Source organism: Lemur catta, chromosome 1 (assembly GCF_020740605.2).
Source record: "Lemur catta isolate mLemCat1 chromosome 1, mLemCat1.pri, whole genome shotgun sequence".
NCBI classification, from domain to species: domain Eukaryota; kingdom Metazoa; phylum Chordata; class Mammalia; order Primates; family Lemuridae; genus Lemur; species Lemur catta.
In genome coordinates this window covers 101,135,294-101,158,705 of record NC_059128.1, presented here as the reverse complement: position 1 = coordinate 101,158,705, position 23,412 = coordinate 101,135,294, and the positions used below count along the sequence as shown (strand labels likewise).

The following is a 23,412-nucleotide window of genomic DNA, read 5'->3' as shown; positions in this document are numbered from 1 at the left end:
TCCTAACTGCCTCAGGTTTTTTTCTATTTTAAATACACAATCTAGTTTCATTGACTTAATAAGGATACATCTATTCTGGAGAAAAAGCTAGAATTTTTTATGCAGAATTTCTAGCTTTAAATAAATTTAAAAACAAAACAACCCCCCCGCCTCCAAAACACCAACCCCCCAAAACCAGTTCAATGCTGCTGGCCTCTTTCTGCTGCCACCTGGTGGCAGCACTGAGGCATTACTAATGGACATTTAAGGAGTGAGAAATATAACCCACTGAACCTGCCCTCTGAGCCAACCATCTGAAGATGCTTCTTCATAAATAACTGTCCTCCCCGCAGTAGAGGCCAATGAGCAGTTCCTGCTGGGAAGAACACTCTAAGTTATTCTACAGTTCTGTCTCAACTGTTGCTAATCGGCCAGGCATTTATATTTTCTGAACTTCCATCGCCCTACAACTAAGGACCACTTCTAACATAAACGTCTTAATATTTCATCAGCCATGAAAGTGTTTCAACGCTTCTTCAAGCTGACCTTGCACGACACACCAAGCCAGAGGTATGGCGAGAAACTTGACAGTCTGTAAGACAGTTTTGAATCTGAAAGGATCATTTGTTTAAATGATTCTGGCAGTAAAAATTTACAGTGTAGCTATAACTCGAGACCATTATTTAAAATAACGTTCCAATTAAGCATAATTATTGGCTGAGTGAGAGGCAGTAATAACTGTAAAATTAATGGGAGGCAAAAATTTTTGTGGAATTGAATTTTGTACAGCTACATCTCTCCTTCCATTAAACAGAAGAGATTTTAAATTCAGTTCAACAAACATGAAGCACATCGTGCATAGCTTGCAGTGTAGCCATCCGGGACGCGGCTATTAAGGGATTGAGTAAAGATCTTATTTAGCCTATTCCTTTCCCTCCAGACTATGTGGGTTTAACTTTTTGACTCATAATTTTGTGGATTGGAAAGTAAAATAACTACCCCAACTACTAGGCATTCACATGAGGAGGAAATCGAATATTTTTAGCTAAAAGGGTACAGGCTACCATAGGAATGCCTTGTGCCTTGGGATGATGGGCTGTTTGGGGCTGTCTGGCACGTGGCCACTGCCTGCCTTTCCTCACCACGTTAGTGCCTTTGGGTACAGTGTCCACAGTCAGCGCCATGGCAATGAACTCAGTGGTTCTGTCTTTCTGACGGTGAGAAGCTGCTATATCTACAATCCTTGACTTCAGTGACTGCAACGGTTTCTTTCTTTGCGTCAGTTTTCATATCTGCAGAAAGAGAGACTGTCACTCAAAATGGCACCTGGCCGCAGCCTAGTGTTCAGGATTGCGATTCGGTTACTGCTCTAATTGCTAGCAAGCAGGAGGGGGGTGCTGAGGTCGGGTGCGGGCTGGGCCCCAGGCAGCAGAAGTCTGGGTCAGCTTGGGTGGCTCGTATGTGGGCATGTGGATCTAAATGGAAGTGTGTTATGTCGGGGGAGGGAACTGTACCACAGCAGACAATAAATGAGGTGAGTCAGTGAGTTCAGGGGCTAGTGTGGAGGTCAGTGAGACATTCATTATGGAACAACAGACAAAATAAGGAGCAAGAAAAAATTAAATAACTCTAGACTTGGAACTCCAGGAAGTAAATGAACCAAGACAAAAGTTTGACAGTGGTCTGGTCAATGACTATGTCGTGTATGGGCCACTCTTGGATGCCAGCAACAGGGCCCTGTCCTGAGATGGTGATATTGGGATGCTGAAAGCATTTACAAAAAGGGGAGTTGGAATGCGAGAGGCATAGAACTGTGTGGTACGGTTGGCTCCACCAGCAAGGCCTCAAGAAAAGTCTGGGGGAGGGTTTGTGTGAGATCACAAGGAGGGCGGACTTGGGCTGTGCTAAACAAGTTGGACGGTGCCGGCAGCCTTGGCATTTCTCAGTCATGGCACACTTGTCACTACTGCTGATGGCCGGGGGATGAGCTCCACGTCTGTGCACCCACATTGCCGCACCTGTCCTGCATGTCCGATGCCATCACTGCCTGGCAGCCAAACTTATAGGGAGCGAAGGAGAGGCACCCAGGGGCTGCTGCCATTTGTCACATGGAAGATAAAGGAAGCTGGATTCCTAGAGAAGAGAGGGAGTGGGGAACAATACATCCCTGGTTTTGTCTGATTTCCAAGGTACCTTGTAAGCATCTCTTGGGCCTGAGAACCAGTGCTGTTTACTAATGTAAAGAAAGGATGGATGTGTCATCTCAGACATTTTGAGTGGCAGATGCCGAGTGTGTGTGTGTGTGTGTGTGTGTGTGTGTGTGTGTGTGTGTGTACAGGCACACGTGGGTATATACAGGTTAAATATGAAAAGCAGATACTGTGCATGCGAAATCCCACACATGACAGTCTCTGTAAGAGTCTGTACGTGTGTGTGTGTCCACAATGCAAAGGAGAAATGCTATCTTACACAATTAAACAATATCATATGGAAATCTAGAGAAAAAGATAGTTCAGTTTTGAATGCATAAATCCACATTCTTTATGCTATGTTGATAGAACACGGGTAAAGGCAGTGGACTTGTAGATCTAGGATATAATAAAGATGTAAAAACTACCATTATGGCTTTTCTAATAGCTCGCACATTCCACATTTGAAATGTGGTGATGGTATATTTATTTATTCAGGAAACACAGGAACGCCTACTGTGCGCTTGTATGATGCCAGGTGCAGAGGCTGCAAAGTGGGAGCGCTTGGAAACAGCCACGCCAAGCAGGGCTGGGACAGGAATGTGTCCCAAATTGCTGTGAGGTCCCAAGGACGAAGAGCCACCTGTTCCCTGCAGAATCAGAAAAGGATCCACAGAGGAGGTGGTGTCAGAGCTTGAGTGTGAGCAGGAGTTTGCTGGCCAGATGCCAGCACATAGGGAGAGAGGGAGGTTTTCACCTCTGTGTGGGTCACACAGGCTGGGGTGGGCTGGGGGTGACATAACCAGCACCTTTGGATATGGGTCTCTCGGTCAGAGGCCTGTTGAATGACCACCTGCATGAGCAAGTGGTGTCTGTCCAGTGAGCACAGGATCGTGCGGGCAGCGTGAAGGACAAGCTGGCAAGTGGCACAGGTGTTTGTCCTTATCTCGTTATGTCCACAATCCAAGAACTTATGGGACTCTGGACAGGGTAGAAGAGAATCTTCTAGACATGCCACCCTTGATAGAAAACCACATGAGGACAATTTCCATCCTTTCTATAACTTTCCCTATTTTCACCTAGTTCTGAGTGTATATGGTTCATTTAATGGGCATCACCCCTCTGCCTGCTGGTAGAACATTTCAGTAATAATACATTTGATTTTGGCTTCTTGTATCAATTATACTACATACTGCTTACCCCTATAATGTCATGGACGGATTCTCACTAAAATGATTTTGGTCTCAATGCAGAATTATTTCTAGCTTTCTGCCTCTGTCAAGACACATTTTAAAGGCATTTAATTTTTTCCTCATAAAGCTTATAAAACAAGTTGGTCCAACGAATCCCCAGTCTACATTCTTTGCACATGTATTAAATATGAGCACAATAAAAATTCTGTAAATGAACCTTACAGTTACTGAGTCATTACAGCATTTGAGGAGGTTCCAGGCAGGAAGAGCTCCAACCCCCAAGAAGAACCAAAGACCTAAATTCTATTCTCAAAAGCCACTAAGCCAATGCTCTTATGAAAAAGATAAAAGCTTTACAGGCTGTTGGGAGAGATTTTTCTGCGTGCTAGTTTTGTCAAAGATTCCAAACATTGTACTTTTAGATAGAAGCCTCTGGAAGAAAAGAAAAAAAAAAAAAATCCCCAAACCGATGCTCTGGAGTACGGCACACCTTCCCAGTTTGCAGGCTCCTAGGAGATGCAGCCTTTCTGTTTCCATAGCAACCTCCCCCCAAAGAACAGCTGTTTCAGGGGATCAAATAGGACTTTACTACAAACAGGAGGCCATGACCATATACACGAAGAAATTGTAACAACACAGTTCGTAGATGTGTCCTTTTTATATCTCGAAACAGACGCAGCACCAGTTTCCAACCCAGGTGCTGAATATCAGATAAGGGGTTTCTGGACACCACATTCCACATCCATCTTAACTTTTGAGTTTTCAAGGAAATGAGACCCTGGGTCCATTTCACAGTTGTGATGTTACACACAGCCATGCTTTGCTTTGGGCCTAGCAAAAGTCTGCTTTCCTTCAGTTTCACCCGAACTCCACCTTTCTCCCAAATCCTACAACTCTATCTTTTCTTTTGTTTGGAGAGATGCCCCATGCTTCCTCTAGCGTGTGGTGTCCCTTGTTGCAAGGAGTCAATAAACCTTTCTTGGGCCACAGGTGTGTCCCTGCTAGTCCTCGCTGATTGGGTCAGGATAACAGATGCACCCAGGGCTAAGATTTCACTGGGAGAGTATGGAAGGGGGTTGTGAGTGTTGCTGAGTGCCAAAGCTAGCTAACTAACACTCCATGCCTCAAAAGTATGTTTTCTTCTGAAATCCTTAGATGTGAGCATGAGTTTCACCAGGCATTTGTGTTAAGTCTTCCACAAACCTGACTTGTACATCAACTTTTAGATCTTAAAGTATTTGAGTATGTTCTGTGAGAATTAATGAACCTATGTGTGCAGGAAGGGGTTAACTCAGCAGGCCTGTGTTGCTCAAACCCTGCACATTCCAAAGAAAGGCCTGTCTTCAGGATGGGCCCTTGCCTAGCTCCTGGAAAATAACCTCTGAGCCCTTGGCATATTCTGCCCGAGAAGAATGTTTTCCTATGTCTGAGGTCTTGGGCCATGCTGTATCAGACTGACAAGATGCTAACAATGTGATTTATGGTGAATGCCTGTTTGGGTATGCCCGAGGCCCCGGGCCACGTCGTATCAGTTTGGCCTCTGGGTGGTAAAGGTTGAGTAGCTAATGGCAATCAGGCGGGCGCTGCACGCTTACCTGACTGACCCTCAATAAAGCTTGAGTGAGCACCTCTGGGTGGCAGCCCTTGGCATGTGTTGTCACACAGCACGGTTGGGAGAATTAAGTGCATCCCTGTTGGCTCTACTGGGGAGCTGGTGCCTAGTTTCTCCTGGACTTTGCCCACATGCTTTTTCCCTGGGCTAAGTCTCATCTGTATCCTTTTACTGGAATCAGTTGTAACCACAGGCATCCTTCTAGATGCAAATCCTTCTAGAGTGGCCTCGGGGAGCCCCAGCTCAACACGTCACACCAGTGAGCACCCCGCAGATGGGGCATGGAGGTGGAGGTTTGCCACGTTCCTTGTTTGGGGCTCTGCAGGGACCCTCCCATCTCACACAGCCTCACCTTTCCCACAGGTTGTGGAGCATTCTGTCGTCCCCAGCTGCTTCCAGTTGTGGTCCCGGCTTCGCCGTGGCGGGTGTGGCGCTGGTGGCACCAAGTTGTCTGGTCGGTGGGGAGACAATCTATCTGGGTGCCTGACGGGGAAGGTCTGCGCCGCCTCGGGGGTGAATATTTCGGGTGCCTTCCCACGCAAGCCTTCCTTCTCCTCGTTCCTCTCCTTCTCCTCTCTCTCTTCCGGGCCCCTCCCTTCGGGCACCAGTTGGCCATTGAAGGGTTCCCCTAGGAGAGGCAAGTGCACGCACACACTGAAGCAAGGTCACTTTGGACACTGAGTTGAAAAGAGGAAATTGCTTCACTATCAGAAATGAGGTAGTATGAGGTCACGTCCAATTCACAGCACGTAAGCACATCTATTGAAATAAACGGACACTACTTTCCATAATATTCACAACTCTATTAAACATAAATAAAGAAAGATGAACATCCCAGAAGGAAAAGTAGGCAAAGGCCATAGAGAGACAGTTCACATAAAAAGAAATACAGCCACAAATCATACAAAAAAGTTCCACTTCACTCATAATTAAAGAACCACATATGAAAAGAAGGATGACAGCTCTGTTTACCTAAAAATACAGATTAGAAGGTTTTAAATCCCTAAACTCTTGTTGAAGGTGCAGGAAAACAGATGTTCATTCAGGCTGAGCCTGAAAATAGACGTGAATTTTGGGAGGGCAGTTTAGCACCATCTAATCCAAATGTCAAAGGCACATACACTTGGACTTGGGATTCAGCTTTTAGGACATTTGTCACACATATATTCCAATTGTTTTACATAAAGCTGTGCATATGAGTATGGTTATTAAAGTATTATTTGAAATAGCAAAACAGTACAACAGACTTAAATGTTCATCAACAGTACTGGTTAAAATACATTATGCTACAATTACGAAATGATACTATGTGATTTTTTTTTAAAAGAATGCAGCAAATATATGTTCTGACAAGGAGATATCACTCTGAATGTTGTTTGGTGAGAGAAAAAAGCATAACACACACACACACACACACACACACACACACACCCCACCAGATGTGGCAGGTCACTTTTTGAGATATGAATCACTCTGAATGTTGTTTGGTGAGAGAAAAAAGCATAACACACACACACACACACACACACACACACACCCCACCAGATGTGGCAGGTCACTTTTTGAGATATGAACTTGTGTTTGATTTTCTATCTTTGTTCCTCCTCCTCCTCCAGTCTGAAAGAGTAGCCAAGTTCTTAGATGTTCTTGCCTTGGATTTTTGTTGCAGGATAGAAAGCAAAAACCGGTTGAAGTCAACAGCTGTCTCTTCCCAGAGTGCAAGCCTAGGCTCTCAGTAAGGGTAATGTGGGTGTCCCCAAGGCCCCAGCCTGGGGGAAGGAGGAGGGAAAAGTAGAGTATGTTTTGAGAGAGAGAGGGAGAGAGAGAGAGAGAGGTGTTTTCAAGGAGGAGGAGAGGTAGGAGTCTGAGGTCTTGGGTTTCCTGAGCACCGCTCAGGAGGAGCCACACCTGGAGTGTGTTTGGGGGGGGGCTGGCTTCCAGCCTCACCCAGCGTCCTGTGCCTCCGTGCAGGTTGGAAGGAGTAGAGCTGAGTCCTAACCTGAAGGTCTCACGAGGCCGCTCCTGTCGGCACCTCCGAGGCACTGGTGTGGACAGACCAGCGGAGGGGTCTATCCCAGGGCTGGGGAACCTGCGGCCTTAAGGCCATGTGTGGCCTGCTAGGTCCTTAAAATGTGGCCTTTGACTGAATCCAAATGTTACAGAACAAATCCTTTTATTAAAAGGGGTGCAGCAGAGGAAGACGAAGCTTTTCTTGCCTCCTTTGGTGCTTAAAAAAGAACAACCCTGAAATCAGAAGACCTGCTTTGGCCCATCTAAGACTTTGAAATCCTGACTCATACCTGGAGTGGGTGTGTGGAGCCCCCACATTGACTGTGACTGATTTTTCTTCCAGTTTTAAAGAAGGTTGAATTTAAATTGACTAATGGAAAATAATGATATGCAATATTTCTTGCATGCTTGAGATTGTATATGAAGATTGAGATTGGCTGCAGACATGTCTGTACATGTATAGAAAAGGGCAGGTAGAACCACACCACATTTTTAAGACAGATTCCCTCTAGGAAAGGGATGGGGTTGGGGACCGTGGCTTTTTTATTTTTTAATGGACTTCATTTTTTTTTAAGAGCAGTTTTAGGTTCATAGCAAAACTGAGTGGGAAGCAGTGTTTCCATATACCTCCCACTCCCCGACAGGCACAGGGTCCCTCACTGCCAACATCCGGCACCAGTGTGGTACACATGTCACGACTGCTGGCCCTACACTGACACATTGTCATCCCCCAGAGTCCACAGTGTATAGCAGGGTTCACACTTGGTGATGCCCATTCTGTGAATTTGGACAAATGCACAACAACAGGCCTCCACCACTGTGGTCCCACACCACCCTGAACATCCTCCGTGCTCCACTCCATGCTCCTCCGTGCTCCTCCCTCTCTCCTCCCTGGCGCCCACTGATCCTTTTCCTGTCTCCATAGCTCTGACTGTTCTAGAATGTCATACAGTTGGAGACAAAAAATATGCAGCCTTTCAGATTGGCTTCTCTCACCTAGCAACATGCATTTAAGTTTCCTGTAGGTCTTTTTCGTGGCTTGAAAGCTCATGTATTTTTAGCCCTGAATACTCCATGGTCTGGATTTACAACAGTTTATCCATTCCCCTGCTGACGGACATCTTAGTTGCTTCCAAGTTTTTATAATTATGGGGCAGTTGCTTTTGATTTCATATGTTTCTGTTTTGACTAAATATTGTTCAAGCATATACTATTTTAATACAAAACAAGGAGGCAATTTCTAGAGTTACCATAGAACACAGTTACAACTGCTAATATTAGGGCTTTCTTCACCATTTTACCACTGCTTTCTTACTTAGTTGGCTAATTACAGTGCTTCATGGTTTAAAATATTATATGCAGACTGGACCAACAGACTCAAGACAGGCATACTGATATAAATGAGACTGTCCAAGGTGTTATCAGACAAAACACTTTTAAGTCTTCAGTACCGTGTATGTGCTGGGCACTCTGCTAGGATGGACACAGAATTTATTCAGTCTCTCCCCACCCCACCTCCCCAAACCACCGTTGAATGTGTTTTTTCTATTTTGTAGACTGGGACTGTGTTCAGAGAAGTTACAGACTTGCCTGAAGGCACACAGCAAGAGAGTGGCAGATCTGTATTCAAACTCTGGCCTCCTGCCTCCATTGACACGGAGGAGGAAGCCTGGTTCATGATGCCCCTTTTCACCAACTTCCTACAGCTGACCTCTCCTGGTCCTGCCCTGGGCCAGGCAGCGGAGCCCAGGCCCCCTGTGCTACCCACCAGCTGAGACCCATTAGGCTCGTTAGCATCATCATCATCCTATTTGATTTCAAATAGTCTGTCCAGATTGTCCCTATAAGTCAGCAACAGATCCCAGAAATCCCAATATTTTGCCATCAGACTTGGTTTCTCAGACTGTGTATTTCTCCTGGAAATGGCATAAAAATTCTTTGTTGGGCTGACTATGCGGACTTGGAGTTTGGACAACACCCCCAGCCCCTGTGCTGGGCACACACCAGGCTGTTTTCTCTAGACAGCCAGGCGGTTCCCCCAACCTGTGCAATCAATCAGATGACCTGGTTTTCCAATCCAAAGCCCAGAGGAGGATGGATGGGCCAGTCTGGCATCTGTCCCCTCACTTCCTAGGACAGGCGTCGGACCAGGCAATCTCTAGCCAGCATAACAAGCACAGAGTAGTCACACAGCATGGGTTGAGGTGTGGGACCCGAACAAGTCACTTAACCTCCCTAAACTTTCATTTCTTGACTCTTAAGATGAGGCTAATAATAGTGAGCGCCTCCCTCTGTTGTGAGAATTCAGAGAGTAAATCGATGTAAAGTGCCCGGCACAGTGTCTGGCACACGGCAAGGACTCAGGGCATGCGAGCTATTGTTATCGTTAGTATTTCCACAGACCTCCCTGTTCTAAAGAAGGAAAAGACAGCCTGCATTTGGGTGGTGGGCTCCATCGTCATCTGGCATCAAAACATCTGCAGAGCCACAGAGCTGCTCCGTGGCCAGTGCCGGCCAAGTGGGAGCTGCCTGCTCTGTGTGTACACAGAGCCCACCGGGAAGATCCAGCACAGATTGTTAGGTGTGAACTCGATACTCTTGTCTTATAGGTCCAAGTATTATTAACAGAAGCAAAAGGGGACAAGGGAAAAGACATACAATAGACAGATAATGGCCACCCAAAGATGTCCACTTCCCAATCCCTGGAACCAGTGCATATGTTACCTTTTTTTTTTTTGAGACAGAGTCTCGCTTTGTTGCCCAGGCTAGAATGAGTGCCGTGGCGTCAGCCTAGCTCACAGCAACCTCAGACTCCTGGGCTTAAGGGATCCTACTGCCTCAGCCTCCCGGGTAGCTGGGACTACAGGCATGTGCCACCATGCCTGGCTAATTTTTTCTATATATATTTTTAGTTGTCCAGATAATTTCTTTCTATTTTTAGTAGAGACGGGGTCTCGCTCAGGCTGGTCTCGAACTCCTGACCTCGAGCGATCCAGCTGCCTCGGCCTCCCAGAGTGCTAGGATTACAGGCGTGAGCCACCGCGCCCGGCCCATATGTTACCTTTTATAGTGAAAGGGGCTTTGTAGATGTGATTAAGTTCAGGATTTTGAGATGGGGATATTACCCTGGATTATCTGGGTGGGCCCAATATAATCTTGAGACTCCTTATAAAGGAAAAGGAGAGGAGGATGGGAGTTAGAGGAGATGTGATGTTGGAAGAGAGAGATCTGAAGGTGCTGCCCTGCCGGCTTGGAAGGTGGAGGGAGGGAGGGGCCAGGAACCAAGGAATGCCGGTGGCCCCTAGGAGCTGCAAAAGGCAGGGAGATGCGTCCTCCCCAGAGCCTCCAGATGGAGTGTGGCCCTGCTGCCACCTTGATTTTGGCCCGGTGAAACCCATGTCAGACTTCTAACCTCCAGAACTGTAACAATAAATGCGTGCTGTCTTAGGCCACTAAGTTTGAGGGAATTTGCTCAGTAGGAGTAGGGAACTGATACAAAGCATTTCAAAATGTTAAACTGGAAAGGCAGACCCAGGATGTTCACTTCATTTTTGAATCAAGTGAATGAAACGGTCTTCTTAGTGAAGGCTCAGAGGGTGAAGGATGCTCTGCCAGGCTTACCCGCTTTGAAAGACGTGTCCACAGGTTCTCTCTGTGTTGACTGAGAACAGAGGCGAGAGGCGCAGGAAGAAGGGAGAGTGGGCTTTAAAAGCAAATGACCCAGAGTGTCTGGCAGCAGAACAAGGGATCTTACCTGGTCTCCTGTGGGGCAGCACCTGTGGGCTGATGGCATTGTTCCCCATGATGACGTACTCGTAGTGGACTCCTGGGTTAGGCTGCTGGTGTATCATCTGACGACACAAAAGTCAAGGTTACCGCCCTCCGCACACACACACATCCCCTTTCCTGCCGGCTGGGGTTGCAATGGCATGAGTTGCACTATCTATAAATGACTGGGTTGATTCACATCTAAGTCATGTTAGTGAACCTGTGACAGATGAAGGGACGTTATATCCAGATGTTTTTTTTTGTCATTTGCTTTTAAAGAATGAAGAACTTAGTCTTTGAGAAAATCAGAAGAGAACCAGGCTAGGAGTTAACATTTTATAAATTCCAAATAGGAAGATGGCACAATGGTGGCTGAATCTGTCTGCTGGTTCCCAACCACCCTATACCACGGCTTAGATTTCGCTCAGTGCTCTCAACATGTCCAAAATAGGCGAATACATTTGCGCTGCAGGAGAACGTGTCTGAACACTAGGTGGCGAGACAGGGTCATGCAAAGGAGGCTGAGACCTTGGCAGAGCCACTCTGGGATCCTGTAGGGTCCTTCAAAGTCCTCACTGGGCCAGCGAGCCCGGCTCAAGGTCTGCCCCAGCCCTCTTCCTCCTGTTGGCTCTCTGGGTCCCACCCTGACCCCACCGGAACCACAAAGAGATGGGGACAGGAAAACAGGTATAACGGAAATAAGTCATATTTTTTCAGGAACTGGTGACAAAAACAGGTCAGCAACAGGAAGCTGCCTAGGGCTGTGAAAGTCAGCAGCTGACTGTCGTCTGGGACGAAAACACGATATACATGAGCATGGTGCAGCAGAATAGATTCCTCCCTCTCGGCTTTGGAGCACAAAGTCCTTCCTGCCCAGGGCTTCCCTGGTGGGAAGCAGGACAGTAGGGAAACAGAGCGGTAGGACAAGAATCTCCAGTGTAAATAGGAGCCAAGCGAGGAGCCACGGTTGTGTTTTGATATTTCTGTCTCTACCGCCTATTCCCCCTGACCCGCCGAGTAACCTAGAGCAAGTCCCTGAGCCCCACGGTTTTCAATTTCTTCATCTGGAGAAGGAGGAGGTGGGAATCACTGCCAGTCTCGCAGGTCCCTTCTGGCTACCAGCATCTCTGAGTCACTCCTGCATGGGTAGGTCCTGTCTATTCTTGGTGTTTATACCACAGTCTCTCGCCCACTCCCTCCTCGTGAAATGGGTCTCGGTTCTACAAATCACCCTAAGGAAGGCAGACGTGACAACTGCTGGGCTCCCCACTCCCAGAAACCAGTACCGACCGAACCATCAGTGTTATGGGAACATGGTGGTAAGCACAGAACCCCCAAGGGACACAGTTGTGTGACCTCAGGTTCCTGCTGTCTACCCCTCATCCCCTCACTCCCGTTTTTAGATGATCTGTGTTGGGTGTGAGGCTGGAAATCCTCCCTCGCTGTTGGCGTGAGTATTCGGCCAGTGCAAACCTCGTTCTGTTTATGAAATCATTGTTGGCTTCCGTTCCTAGACCACCCACAGCAGGCCTTTAACAACCTGAGTTTTTACCAATGATGCCATTCGAAATTTACCCAGAGTCAACCAACCAACCAGACAGTCCAAAAAATATCCATAATTAACTACAATGAGGCTTCCTTTGTAATTTCGAGTCCACTGGGCCCAAGAGGAAAGGATGTAGAACTTTATAGGTGGAGAACTAATGACAATGAAATTAATAATATTTCCAAAACTCGGACACAGCAAATACCATGTTGATTAGCATGGCTTTGGGGACCGTAGGAATATGTATATTGATGGGTGAGCTCATTCCTTTTATCCTAACATTATTTCAAGTTTTTATTTATTTATTACAGAGACACTCAGGTTTCATCAAGCTTTTATTTCTTGTTATCTTTTATTTCCTGATCTTTTAAGAAGACTGGATTCTAGTGGTTTCCTCTAAAAATAAGTGCCATTTTAAACTCTTGAGCCACTTAATATTTTAGTTTCATGTAAAGTAAATTAAGGTTCTGTCTTCTGTGAAGCAGGGAGCTTCTCTTATAGCAAAGCTCTCTATTGTTATTCAGGGCTTTCTTGTTTCATGTGGACACTCTGTTGCTCTCCCCTCATCACTTGCTTGAGTTTGGAGAGCCCTGGGAGCCAGGAGCAATCCTGTCTTGCTTTGGGCATTTGCTTTCTTTTGCCATAAAAGGTAAACATGCCAAATTAGTATTATGAGGAAAGTGCCTGGAGGAGATCCAATGCTCATGAAATAAAGGATTTGTTTTGCCTCTGATTTGGTTCAACAAGTAAAATTGGTTTTACTGGGTCCATAAACTCCGAGGGTAATAAGCATCTGGTAGGGTTTAAGGTTTCTCTGAGCTAGATACACTCGGAGGTGAATGGCAAGGATGAACGCCAAGCGTTTAAGGGGCACCTCAAACAGGCTGCGCTCAAAGGATTTTGTTGAGCATGGGCAAAGGTTGGTGGCATGTTTGTTCTAAGTGTGTTCTTTAGAAGCAACAAAATACAAAGTCCATAGAACAGTCCAGAAACATCCAAACTCACATAGACATCCAAGATCTCATTGGTGGGACCTTCGGCCAAAAAGGACTCTCCAGCAGTGCTCGAAATCTCATTTGGACGCTTGTAGGTGAACATCGTCCCTCCACCCTCGTATTTTCCAGGACGATCGATTGCCCAGTTCCCATTGATGATGGAGCGGCCAGAACGACTCCGCAAGGCTGTTGAGAAAAATGAGACAGTTTCTCGAGTAAGCCCAGAGTGTGCACAAGAAACTGAACTTTCTCCACCCCCCCCCCCACCGTTGCTGGCTTCTTCGTTCCTCAAGGTTTCTGTTAGAATCCACTATGGGGCACCATTAGCCATCTAGGTCCCATCCCTTTGGGCCTGATCACTTCTTCAGCACACTCTACTCCCCGCCATCACTTGGGTTTGTATAGAAGTGAACGGTGGGGTGTTTTGGAGAAAAGGATGTGGAAATTGGGAGGGAAAGGACAAAGTTAGAGGAGAAAGACAAAAAGGGGGAAGGGAAACAAATTTACGTTATATACCATTATCTAGGTGAGAGTTTGCACGTTGGCAGCCCATGAGCTGATTTTGGCCCTGAGATAGGTTTAGTTTGGCTTTTGGAGTGTTTTTTTTAAAAAATAATTGAGCCCAAATTTAAGAATTAAAAGATTTCACATAAAAAATTTAGAATTCTAGCTTCTCTTATAAACCACTTATTAACATTGGCTCCACATTCCCCCATCGCAGCAATCGACCGGAGTTCAGGAGAACCGCCTCTTTTGGATGGAGCCTACATGCTCTGATTTGCCCCAGTCCCTACCACGCCCTATTACTCCCCAATGCTGAAGCTAAGTCTTGGCTTATTACCCATTTATTTATGAATATGGGTGATTTATTTCATGTGTCATGCATACATTGCTCTTTTTCTCATAGAATTTTTCTTATAATGCTCTCTACGTGTGTATCTACTAAAAGTGGCAAAGCTAAACATAGACCAAGAGGGTCACATGATTTTCTTCTATGTCTGGTGAGCTTCATTCATTTCTGTTACCTTCCTGACTTCTTGTGGGCCTTTGAGGCTGTGAGCTGTGGGAGACACTCCCACATGTACAGTCACATTTAATCCTCACAATGTTGCTGAGCAGACATTATGACCCCACTTTTCAGAGAGTGGTTCAGAGATGTGAGGGAACTTGTTAAATCCATGAGGACTTGTTGCTTCAAGTTCAAGTCCATGAGTGTATAGGCCTGTACTTTGGAGTCTGTTCTCAGGAGGGAGATAAGAAAGGACAGGAGGGGCAAGGAACAAGATGTTAGGATTAAAGGGAGAAGAAAAGGGCAGTATCTGAGAACAGAATTTCTTCAGCCACCTTTGGCACCTGGAGGACCCCAAGCCAATGGCAGGTTGGGTTTAGAGAAGATCCTGTTTTAAGTGCCAGGTACACAATGGCCCTGTGATGGCCACTGGCTCTTTGTACCTGCACTTTACAGAATTCCTAAATTTAACTTTTTATGATTTATTGTGGAAAAACTTATACGTAAACAAAAGTAGTGAGAACAGACTCATCACCACACTTTAACAACTGTCAACTCGTGGCTTATTCTGTTTCACTCTGCACATCCCAGACCCCAATTTATCCCTAAATTTTTTTGGTGGGTGTCACTAAAATATAAGGACTCTTTTTCTTAAAGCTATTTCAGTAGTGCTTCTTTTTTTTTCTTTTGAGACAGAGTCTCACTTTGTTTCCCAGGCTAGAGTGAGCGCTGTGGCGTCAGCCTAGCTCACAGCAACCTCAAACTCCTGGGCTCAAGTGATCCTCCTGCCTCAGCCTCCCGAGTAGCTGGGACTACAGGCATGCACCACCATGCCCGGCTAAATTTTTCTCTATATATTTTTAGTTGGCCAGATAATTTCTTTCTATTTTTAGTAGAGATGGGGTCTCGCTCTTGCTCAGTCTGGTCTCGAACTCCTGACCTCGAGCGATCCTTCCGCCTCGGCCTCCCAGAGTGCTAGGATTACAGGCATGAGCCACTGCACCCGGCCGGTAGTGCTTCTTAAACAACAGGCCTTCCCAGACACCAGGCCTGCAGAGTCAGAGCTGTACGGGCAGGTGGAAGGGCCTCTAAACCCGAGACGGCCTCCCCTGCAGACGCCGTGGCTGCCAGGGGAGCACAGGGTGGGACTCAGAAGGCCAGGTTATAAAATCAATTCAGCATAGTGAGTGGCAGAGAGAGGCCAAGGGTGGAGACTGAGGAAGAACAGGTTTGGAGCTGTTCTTTATCCTTTATCAAGAACTATACTTCTTGAGAATGGTCCATACTGTGTCTTGATATGTTGCTCAGGCTGCTCTTAAACTCCTGGCCTCAAGTGATCCTCCTGCCTTGGCCTCCCCAAGTGCTAGCATTACAGGTGTGAGCCACCACGCCTGGCCCGAAATCCTATTCATTGTTTTGATGTCAGCTTCCCCAGGGCAGTCTCCTCTCCCCTGCCCCTATCCCCAGCCGCCCAGTCCGGGCCTGTCTCTTCCCTGCCATGCTGTAAGAGATGCTAGAGCCTTTCCTTCAAGGCATTTAACTCAGTTAGTAATACACCCATCGAGAGAATTATTTGATTAATGTTGTCTCCTAGCACACTGTAAGCTCCAAAAGGGAAAAGACAGTGGTGTTTCCTCTGTAATAGCTCGAGGGCCTGGCATGGTGCTCACCACATAGTAGGAACTTAATATATACATAGTAGGAAAAGGCAGACAACTCAAAAGAAAGGCAAAGAATGATAAACAGGCCGTTTACAGAAAACCAAGTACAAATATTCCATAAGCAAATGAAAAGATGTTCTGCTTTATTTATAATTTAAGAAATGCAAATCAAAACCACAATGAGGTAATTTGGACCCCCAGGATTGGTAAACGTTTAAGAAAATTTAATATTGCCAGCACTGCCAGGTGTGTGAACAAGTAAGTACCCATAACATTAGGAATGTCAACTGACTCAACCCTATTGGAGGACAATTTGATTACATTGTTAAAACTTTAAATGCCCAGACACTCTGACCCAAGAATTCTACTTCTAGGAAATTACTTGAGGGATATATTTTTATAGGCACACAAAAGTGTTTGTAACAAGGATATTCTTTGTAGATTTTTTTTAAATAGAAAAAACCAAAAACCCCACAAATGTCCATCAGTAGAGGACTGCTAACACGGGATATCCACACAATGGAATACCAAGTGGCCCTAAAAAGAATGGCATAGGTCTGCGTGTGTGTGTGTGTATGGAAAGAATTCCAGTACACATTTTTGAACGAAGCAAAAATGCAGAGCAGTGTGTTTAGTATGATGCTATTTGTGTATAGTTTTAAATAAAACCATATACATAAAATGTGTACGTAAAATATTTAGAGAAGGATAGTCATAAAATTGTGCCCAAATAGTTATAAGTATTCAAAGGAGATTTGGAGTCAGAATAAATCAAATGTTCCAATGTTTTAAAGAGTAAGACTTAGCCCTCCTTGGGCACAGGAACTGGGGTTTACACTGGGACAGGAGATGAGAAGGGAGACATACTATATCTTTTTACAACTATTCCATTCTATATCTTTTTACAACTATTTAAAATTTGTTTTGCCATATGCGTGCATAACCTTCTTTGAAGCTTAAGCATTTTTAATTACTATAAAGGACACAGTACAAGCAGAAATATTCCTGAAGGGTACAGTTATTTTCCCTTTTTTACAGCTTCTTAAAATCCCATTCACAGCATCAAAAGCTCAGAATTGAGGTAGGTTCTGGCTAAGATTTTATTGCTTTTAATAGCAAGACTGCAGAAGAGGTTATTATCTGGAAACCAAAAAGTATATTAAAGAACCATTTGAAATACTACAGAGGAGAAAGCTCAAAGGCCTCCCTAGGAAATAAAAAATTGGGACCCTGAATCTTTTAAACATTTACTGCTATTACTTACATGTCCCCTCTAAAGGTTTGGATGAATCTTCAACCATACAATAGCAAAGAATTTTTAAAAAGCCACGTCACATTTTTAGCAAGCATGGTTCTGATTCCATATGTCCATGGGTTGGCTTCTGAAACAGCTCCAAAACTAGCCCCCACCTGGTCTTGCAGATTGAAAACAGCTGTAGCTACAATTTATGCGACTATAAGTAGTTCCAGGGCTCGCAGTGGTGTCCAGAACCACCTCACAAAAAGGTGCAGGTGGCTCACGGCCCTTGCTAGAGGGTGTTCACCGAAGGTCAAGCTATCGTAAGGTTAGAAGGGCAACCTCACAGCTATGTCACTCCGAGGAACACTTCACTCTCATTTGACATTTGGGTTTTATTCCGGTTTTAGTTGTCAGTGCTGGGCATATGTTTTTGGCCTAAACTATTGGTACCAATAATGCCCTTCTCCAGGGTTCATATAAGAATAGCAAGCCCTGATTCTCAAGCACTTTATCTCACAATCTTATTGCTCATTGTTGGTGATGACCAGATCACCTGTTCCCAAAACCAAATAAAGAAGGTGGTTTCCTTACAGCCAACAGATCACTGTGATCTACATGTCTGTTTCTTCCTTTGAAAAAGGAAGGGTAAGTTCTTCCTAAAAAACAACGTCCCAAGCTTCTTAATGTTTCAGCAGTTCTTAGAAACTGTTGGGGAAGTAGAGCAAGAAACTCAAGGTCGAAGTGGTCAGATGTCAGGGGCCTCTGTTACACGGCCAGCTGGAGGGGTGGAGCCTGGGTTCTTCGCCATTTCCAGTCTAGTCTATGAGTTTCCACCGAAGCCCACACATGGGCGTGAACCCAAGGGAGGCTCAGAATGTGTTAGCTAATCTGGGTACCCTGAAAATGGAATACAGCTATTCACTTCATACTGTACCACCTTGGAGAGGTCTGTGAATTCCATCTTTATATTCACCAACCTTCAACTGAAATTCAGCATTTCCTTTTGTTGTGAATGTGACTTTGTCCCAATAGAAATCACATATGTATTCATATGACATTACAGATGTCATCCATATTTTGAAATATTATTCAAAAACTCATCACTATTTTGAAATTAGGATAATTATTAGACCCTCTAGGAGATCTTCTAGTTTAATGTTAAAGAAGCAAATTGTAAATTTGTTTTTAAAAAATATTTTGATAATTGCACTTCAATATAATGGGTTTCCTTTATACTCTTCTGTGTTTTATTTTATGAGTTTAAAGCATCGTTCTGAGAAGGTGTCCACAGGCTACCAAGGAGCCCTGCTTACATCTGGATATTCCTGTTTCAGCATCCTAATGGCAAAACTGTCCTTTCCTTCGGACCAAAATGGTAAACACATGTGTGGTGAATGCACAAAAATTCTCTTAAAAAAAAACACAAAGCAAACATTTCTTCTTAGGTAAACCAGGTCCGGTCTGATATAATGTTCAAATTATGGTTCTGTTAAACAAGTACACACACACATCTCACGGCAATTTCTCAGTCAGATTCACTTTGGCATGTTGAGTTTGGATATAATCGAACCTGTGTGATTTCCTAAAACGTGACGTAACACATTTGGACTGAAAATCAGAGAAAGAAGGTTGGCTTTCTCTTTGGCACTATATAATCTCAGGTTGTGAGGGGTTTCAGTAAAGGGAAATGCCAAGGCTTTGTTCTTATTTCATTGCTAAATTACAGGTAAGTATGGCTAATTCTCCTCTTTTAGAACATTAGGACATTTGATTTATTCTGACTCCAAATTTCCTTTGAATACTTATAAATTTAAATAAAGTTTGTGTGTTTTTAAGCCTTAAATAATGTTTTTGAAATAAAGCCCATCTATGGTTCATGTAAGAAAATGAACTGGGCAAAAAAGCATTGGGAGGCTTCAAAGGTGAGACACAGCCCATGACTTTGGGAGCTCTGAGTCCGCTGGAGCAGTCGGACACATGCTGAGGCCATGTGCATTGGGAAGCTGGTAAGATTTCCATGGGATGCTGAGGATCTCGGAGAGGGGGTGGCATTTGGGCAAGGATCTGCAGGGTGAGGAGCGGTTCACCAGACAGAGGACAGGGAAAAGGGCACTAGGGACAGAGAACAGCATGGACAAAGGCAGAGGCAGGAAGGGCATGACCTTGGAGGCATGAAGAAGGGGAGTCTTGGGGTGCCGGGGGTTGTGTGGAGTGCGAGAGCCCCTGGAGATGATGTTGGATGAGAAGACCTCAGGCAGACCGTGAAGGCTTGATTGTGGGCACTGGGGAGCCATGAGATGTTTTTGATCAGGATAGTGACAGCTGAGATCTGGTTTCAGGAGCTAACACTGGCTGCTGAACAGCAAGATGGGTAGCATCTGAAATCCGAAGTTCATTCACACCACAAACAGTTCCCGAGTACCTACCATCCTCTCCCCACCCATGGACAGCACCAGCTCTGCACCTGTGGCCGTCTCAGGCCACACTCTCCTCTTTAGGCTGTGCTGTCCCCTTGCCACAAGTAGGGAAGGACTATGTCTGCCCTTTAGAAGGAATTCTAGGAGGCTAATTCCACCAGTGGGTCTCATCATAGCTCAGTTAATCTAGAGAGAAACCTGGTATCTTTCTCATCTCAAATGAGTTGCTTCCTAACCCCCTCCTTTAAAGAAAAATTATTCTCCCAGTACTCAGATTCCAGTCTTGGCAATCATCTTTGACTCTTCCCCCTCTCTCTTCCTCCCTAGCCAATCATTCAGCAGGCATAGCACCTCCTCCTTTAAGCTGCTGCTGCAATCGGTCTCCCTCCCTTTCCTCTCCTGCCAAGTCACCTCTCACATCCAGGGTCTCTTGGCCTCATTCCTGGACCACAGCAGAAGCCTGACCCTGGATCTCCCTGCATGCTGCCCTAAATGAATATTCCTGAAATACCCCTTTCTTCTTGTCTCTGCCCCCAAATTTCCATGTCTAAAGGATAAAGTCCACCCTCCTCTGATTCACAGTCAATGTCTTGTGGGATTTGACCCTATCTTCAACCACGTCACACAGCCCCTTGTCTTCATTCAATCAAATATGGAAAATGTTGGTAATTTGTGCCTCAGCTTGTTAAAAAATCCTACTGTGATTTTTCACAGGGCTCTTATTTAGTACCTGACCAAGAGACACTCAATAGATGTTGTCAAATCATGCTGATGTCCACCCCCTTATCCTGGCAGTCTTGTTCAGTTGCTAGTTATTTAGTGGCCCCTTCACTGCTTTGGTCTCCCATGCTGTTAGCTCCTGCTTCTAACCTCTTAACACTAATTTTAGTGGGTATGTCTTATGTTCTTTGAGGCTTAATCAATTGCTGTTGTGATTTTTTTTTTTTAACTATCCTAAATGCGGTGTCTCAGTTCCACAAGGTTTTTTAAATCTCAGGATCAGAAAGCTGAATTAATCAAACTTTTCAGCTCATGGCACTTTTGTTGTATAAGGTCTACCTCTCTTGTTTTTTAATTTTATTTTTCCTTTTATACTTGATTCCCACCACCATCAGTCCCTGCCCATCCAAACAAGTACCACCTACACAAATATGATATATATATGTAATTTACATAAATGTTACTGTTTTTTCTCTGTTTTTAAGCTCCGCCTTTGTTGCTGTAATGTCCATCTAGATAATTGTTTTCTAACTGCTGTATAGTATTCCATGGCATACACCTGCCTCAGTTTACTTGTCCAATCTGCTAGGCCTGTGGGGATTGCTTTTAAAATTTCTTTTTATGGTCTATGGTGTTAGCAAAGAGCTGATGTTTAGTGATGACTCATTGGGTGTTTGTTATAAAATACCAGAAGCCAAGAAGGCTCATTTTCAAAAACAGCAACCCCTATCAATAGCAAGAGGCAAAATATTTATCAGAGCCCACATATGTATACAAACTGCATCAGCATGTGACCAGGAATGCATCCTCCTCCTGGCCCAGGCAGGGAAAATTAACCACATCAGAAGTGGGATTAGAATTCAGCTTTTCTGGCCAGGCACTCAGGCCTGTAATCCCAACACTTTGGGAGGCTGAGGCAGGAGGATTGCTTGAGGCCAGGAGTTTGAGACCAGCCTGAGCAAGAGTGAGACCCCATCTGTACAAAAAATAGAAAAATTAGCCGGGTGTGGTGGTGCACGCCTGTATTCTCAGCTACTCAGGAGGCTGAGGCAGGACAATCACCGAGCCCAGGAATTTAAGGTTGCAATGAGTTATGATGATGCCACTGCCCTCTATCCCAGGTGACAGAGTGAGATCCTATCTCAAAAAAAAAAAAAAAAAAAAAAAAAAAAAAGAGAGAGAGAGAAAAGGATAAAGAAAGAATTCAGCTTCCTGGCTCCCAGTCTTCCGGTCAGTTCTGTCCCAGCAGTTCCCATTAAGGAACATCTGTGGTGACCTCATGGAGTTGAATATTAGGATTCCGCATGAGGGGATTCTAGGATTCTACAAGAGTGATCGGAACACATCAGAAAAGAAGCATCCTGTATCTACAGCGAGGGGAGAAACCCCAAGAGGTGGGACCTCCTTGGTTGGAGGGAGGAAGGTCATGGCAGTCAGGCGGGGCAGTGTTTTTGTGCCCTCAGGTGTGTATTGCAGCTGGGCAGCATAACAGCGGGGCTGGCATCGCTCACCAGTACAGTCAGCTGAGGTTTAAAGCACTGATCATTAGACTACAACAAACAGAAACAAAAAATTAAAATACACACACACACAGACACACGTACATGTACACACACACACACACTATAAAACAGAAAAGTGCTCTATGAATAAAAAGAACTATTAATAAATCAACACTACTATGCAACTGTGCATGTAATTCCATAGCCACATAGATACTATGCTGGGTTCAATAGTGTCATCCCCGAATTCATATCCATTCAGAGCCTGTAAATGTGACCTTATGTAGAAATAGGACTTTGCAGAAGGAATCAAGTTAAGATAAGGTCATATTGGATTAGGGCGGGCCCAAATCCAATAATGACTGGTGTCATTAAAAATCGAGGCAATTTGGACGGACACAGAGACACAGGGAGAGGATGCCACATGACGACACAGGCAAAAGGTGGAGTTAGGTGACCGCAAGCCCAGGAACGCCAAGGACTGCCAGCCAGCGCGAGGAGCTAAAAAAGAGGCACGGGACAGATTCTCCCTTTGAGCCCCTGGGAAGGAACCAACCCTGCTAACACCTTGATTTCAGAATTCTGATCTCCCCAACTAGGAGTGAATGAGTTTCTGTTGTTTTAAGCCACTCACCTTGTGGTATTTTGTCATGGCAGCCCTAGGGAACTTGTACAGATCTCTATTATCCAATTTATGTTGAGTGCTTCAGGGTCGTAACATTTGGTGGCTGTGGACGGGTGGGTGTTCAGATTGGCTTGCAACTGAGTAAAACACCAGTATTTGTAGCCAGAGTTTTAGTATCAAATAGACCTAACATAAATAGAGAAAAAACCCAGGGCTTAATTCCAAATCCTTAGCCCCAAGCCTGTGGCTAAAGTGGGAGCACACTGGGTTATAAGCAAACAGGTTGACTCTCAACATCATGGAGCAGCCACCATTTTTGATTTTATTACACTATGAACCAAATTCTTTGATTTTACAGACAGACATGCACAGATACACACACAAACACACAGATACATGAACACACACACATACACACAATGGCTTCCACACTGAGCTCTAAATACATGCTCTAATTTTTCCTTTTTAAGTATAAACACATACTTAGTTCCATTCCTGTTCTAGGTACTGTATAATTCAAAGGCCACTCAATGCTGGGGATCTTGGTAATTTTTTTAAATTATAAAAATTGGTGACTAAACATAAGAAGTTTGAAGTATAAGCTTGAATCCAATGAAAAGATGCAAGATTATGAGGGAAATTCTAAACAACTCATCCAGAGTTGTAACCAACATGGCGCTGTCTCTGAGGGTTCCAAGATGGTGGCACGAGTCCATTCCTCACTACTGAATTGGTAATGGCCGAAGCAGTTAATCTAAAAAACATAGGATGTACTTAGATGCTAATTTAATACAAGAATTTTGTTGCAGAGACACACATGAACCCATACTTTGGTATTTTTTGAGTATGATAACTCTAAGCAATCTCTATCAATTTTAATGTCTTTTGTGAGCAAATGTACAGAAAGAAATTCCTGTTTAATTATTTGAGTGTCAAGCTATGATTC

At 44.8% G+C, this 23,412-nt stretch overlaps 1 protein-coding gene across 2 annotated transcripts in view; it reads right to left on the bottom strand.

Annotated features, from left to right (window-relative positions):
- THSD4 (thrombospondin type 1 domain containing 4) overlaps positions 1-23,412 on the bottom strand; it is a 571,869-nt gene that overhangs the window by 29,081 nt on the left and 519,376 nt on the right. For both annotated transcript variants that reach the window (XM_045530986.1, XM_045530977.1), the window contains 3 exons: positions 13,303-13,478; positions 10,738-10,834; positions 5,326-5,601 (listed from right to left, as the gene is read on the bottom strand). In XM_045530986.1, the coding sequence (XP_045386942.1) occupies positions 5,326-5,601; positions 10,738-10,834; positions 13,303-13,478 (549 nt within the window). The remainder of the gene's footprint in view (positions 1-5,325; positions 5,602-10,737; positions 10,835-13,302; positions 13,479-23,412) is intronic.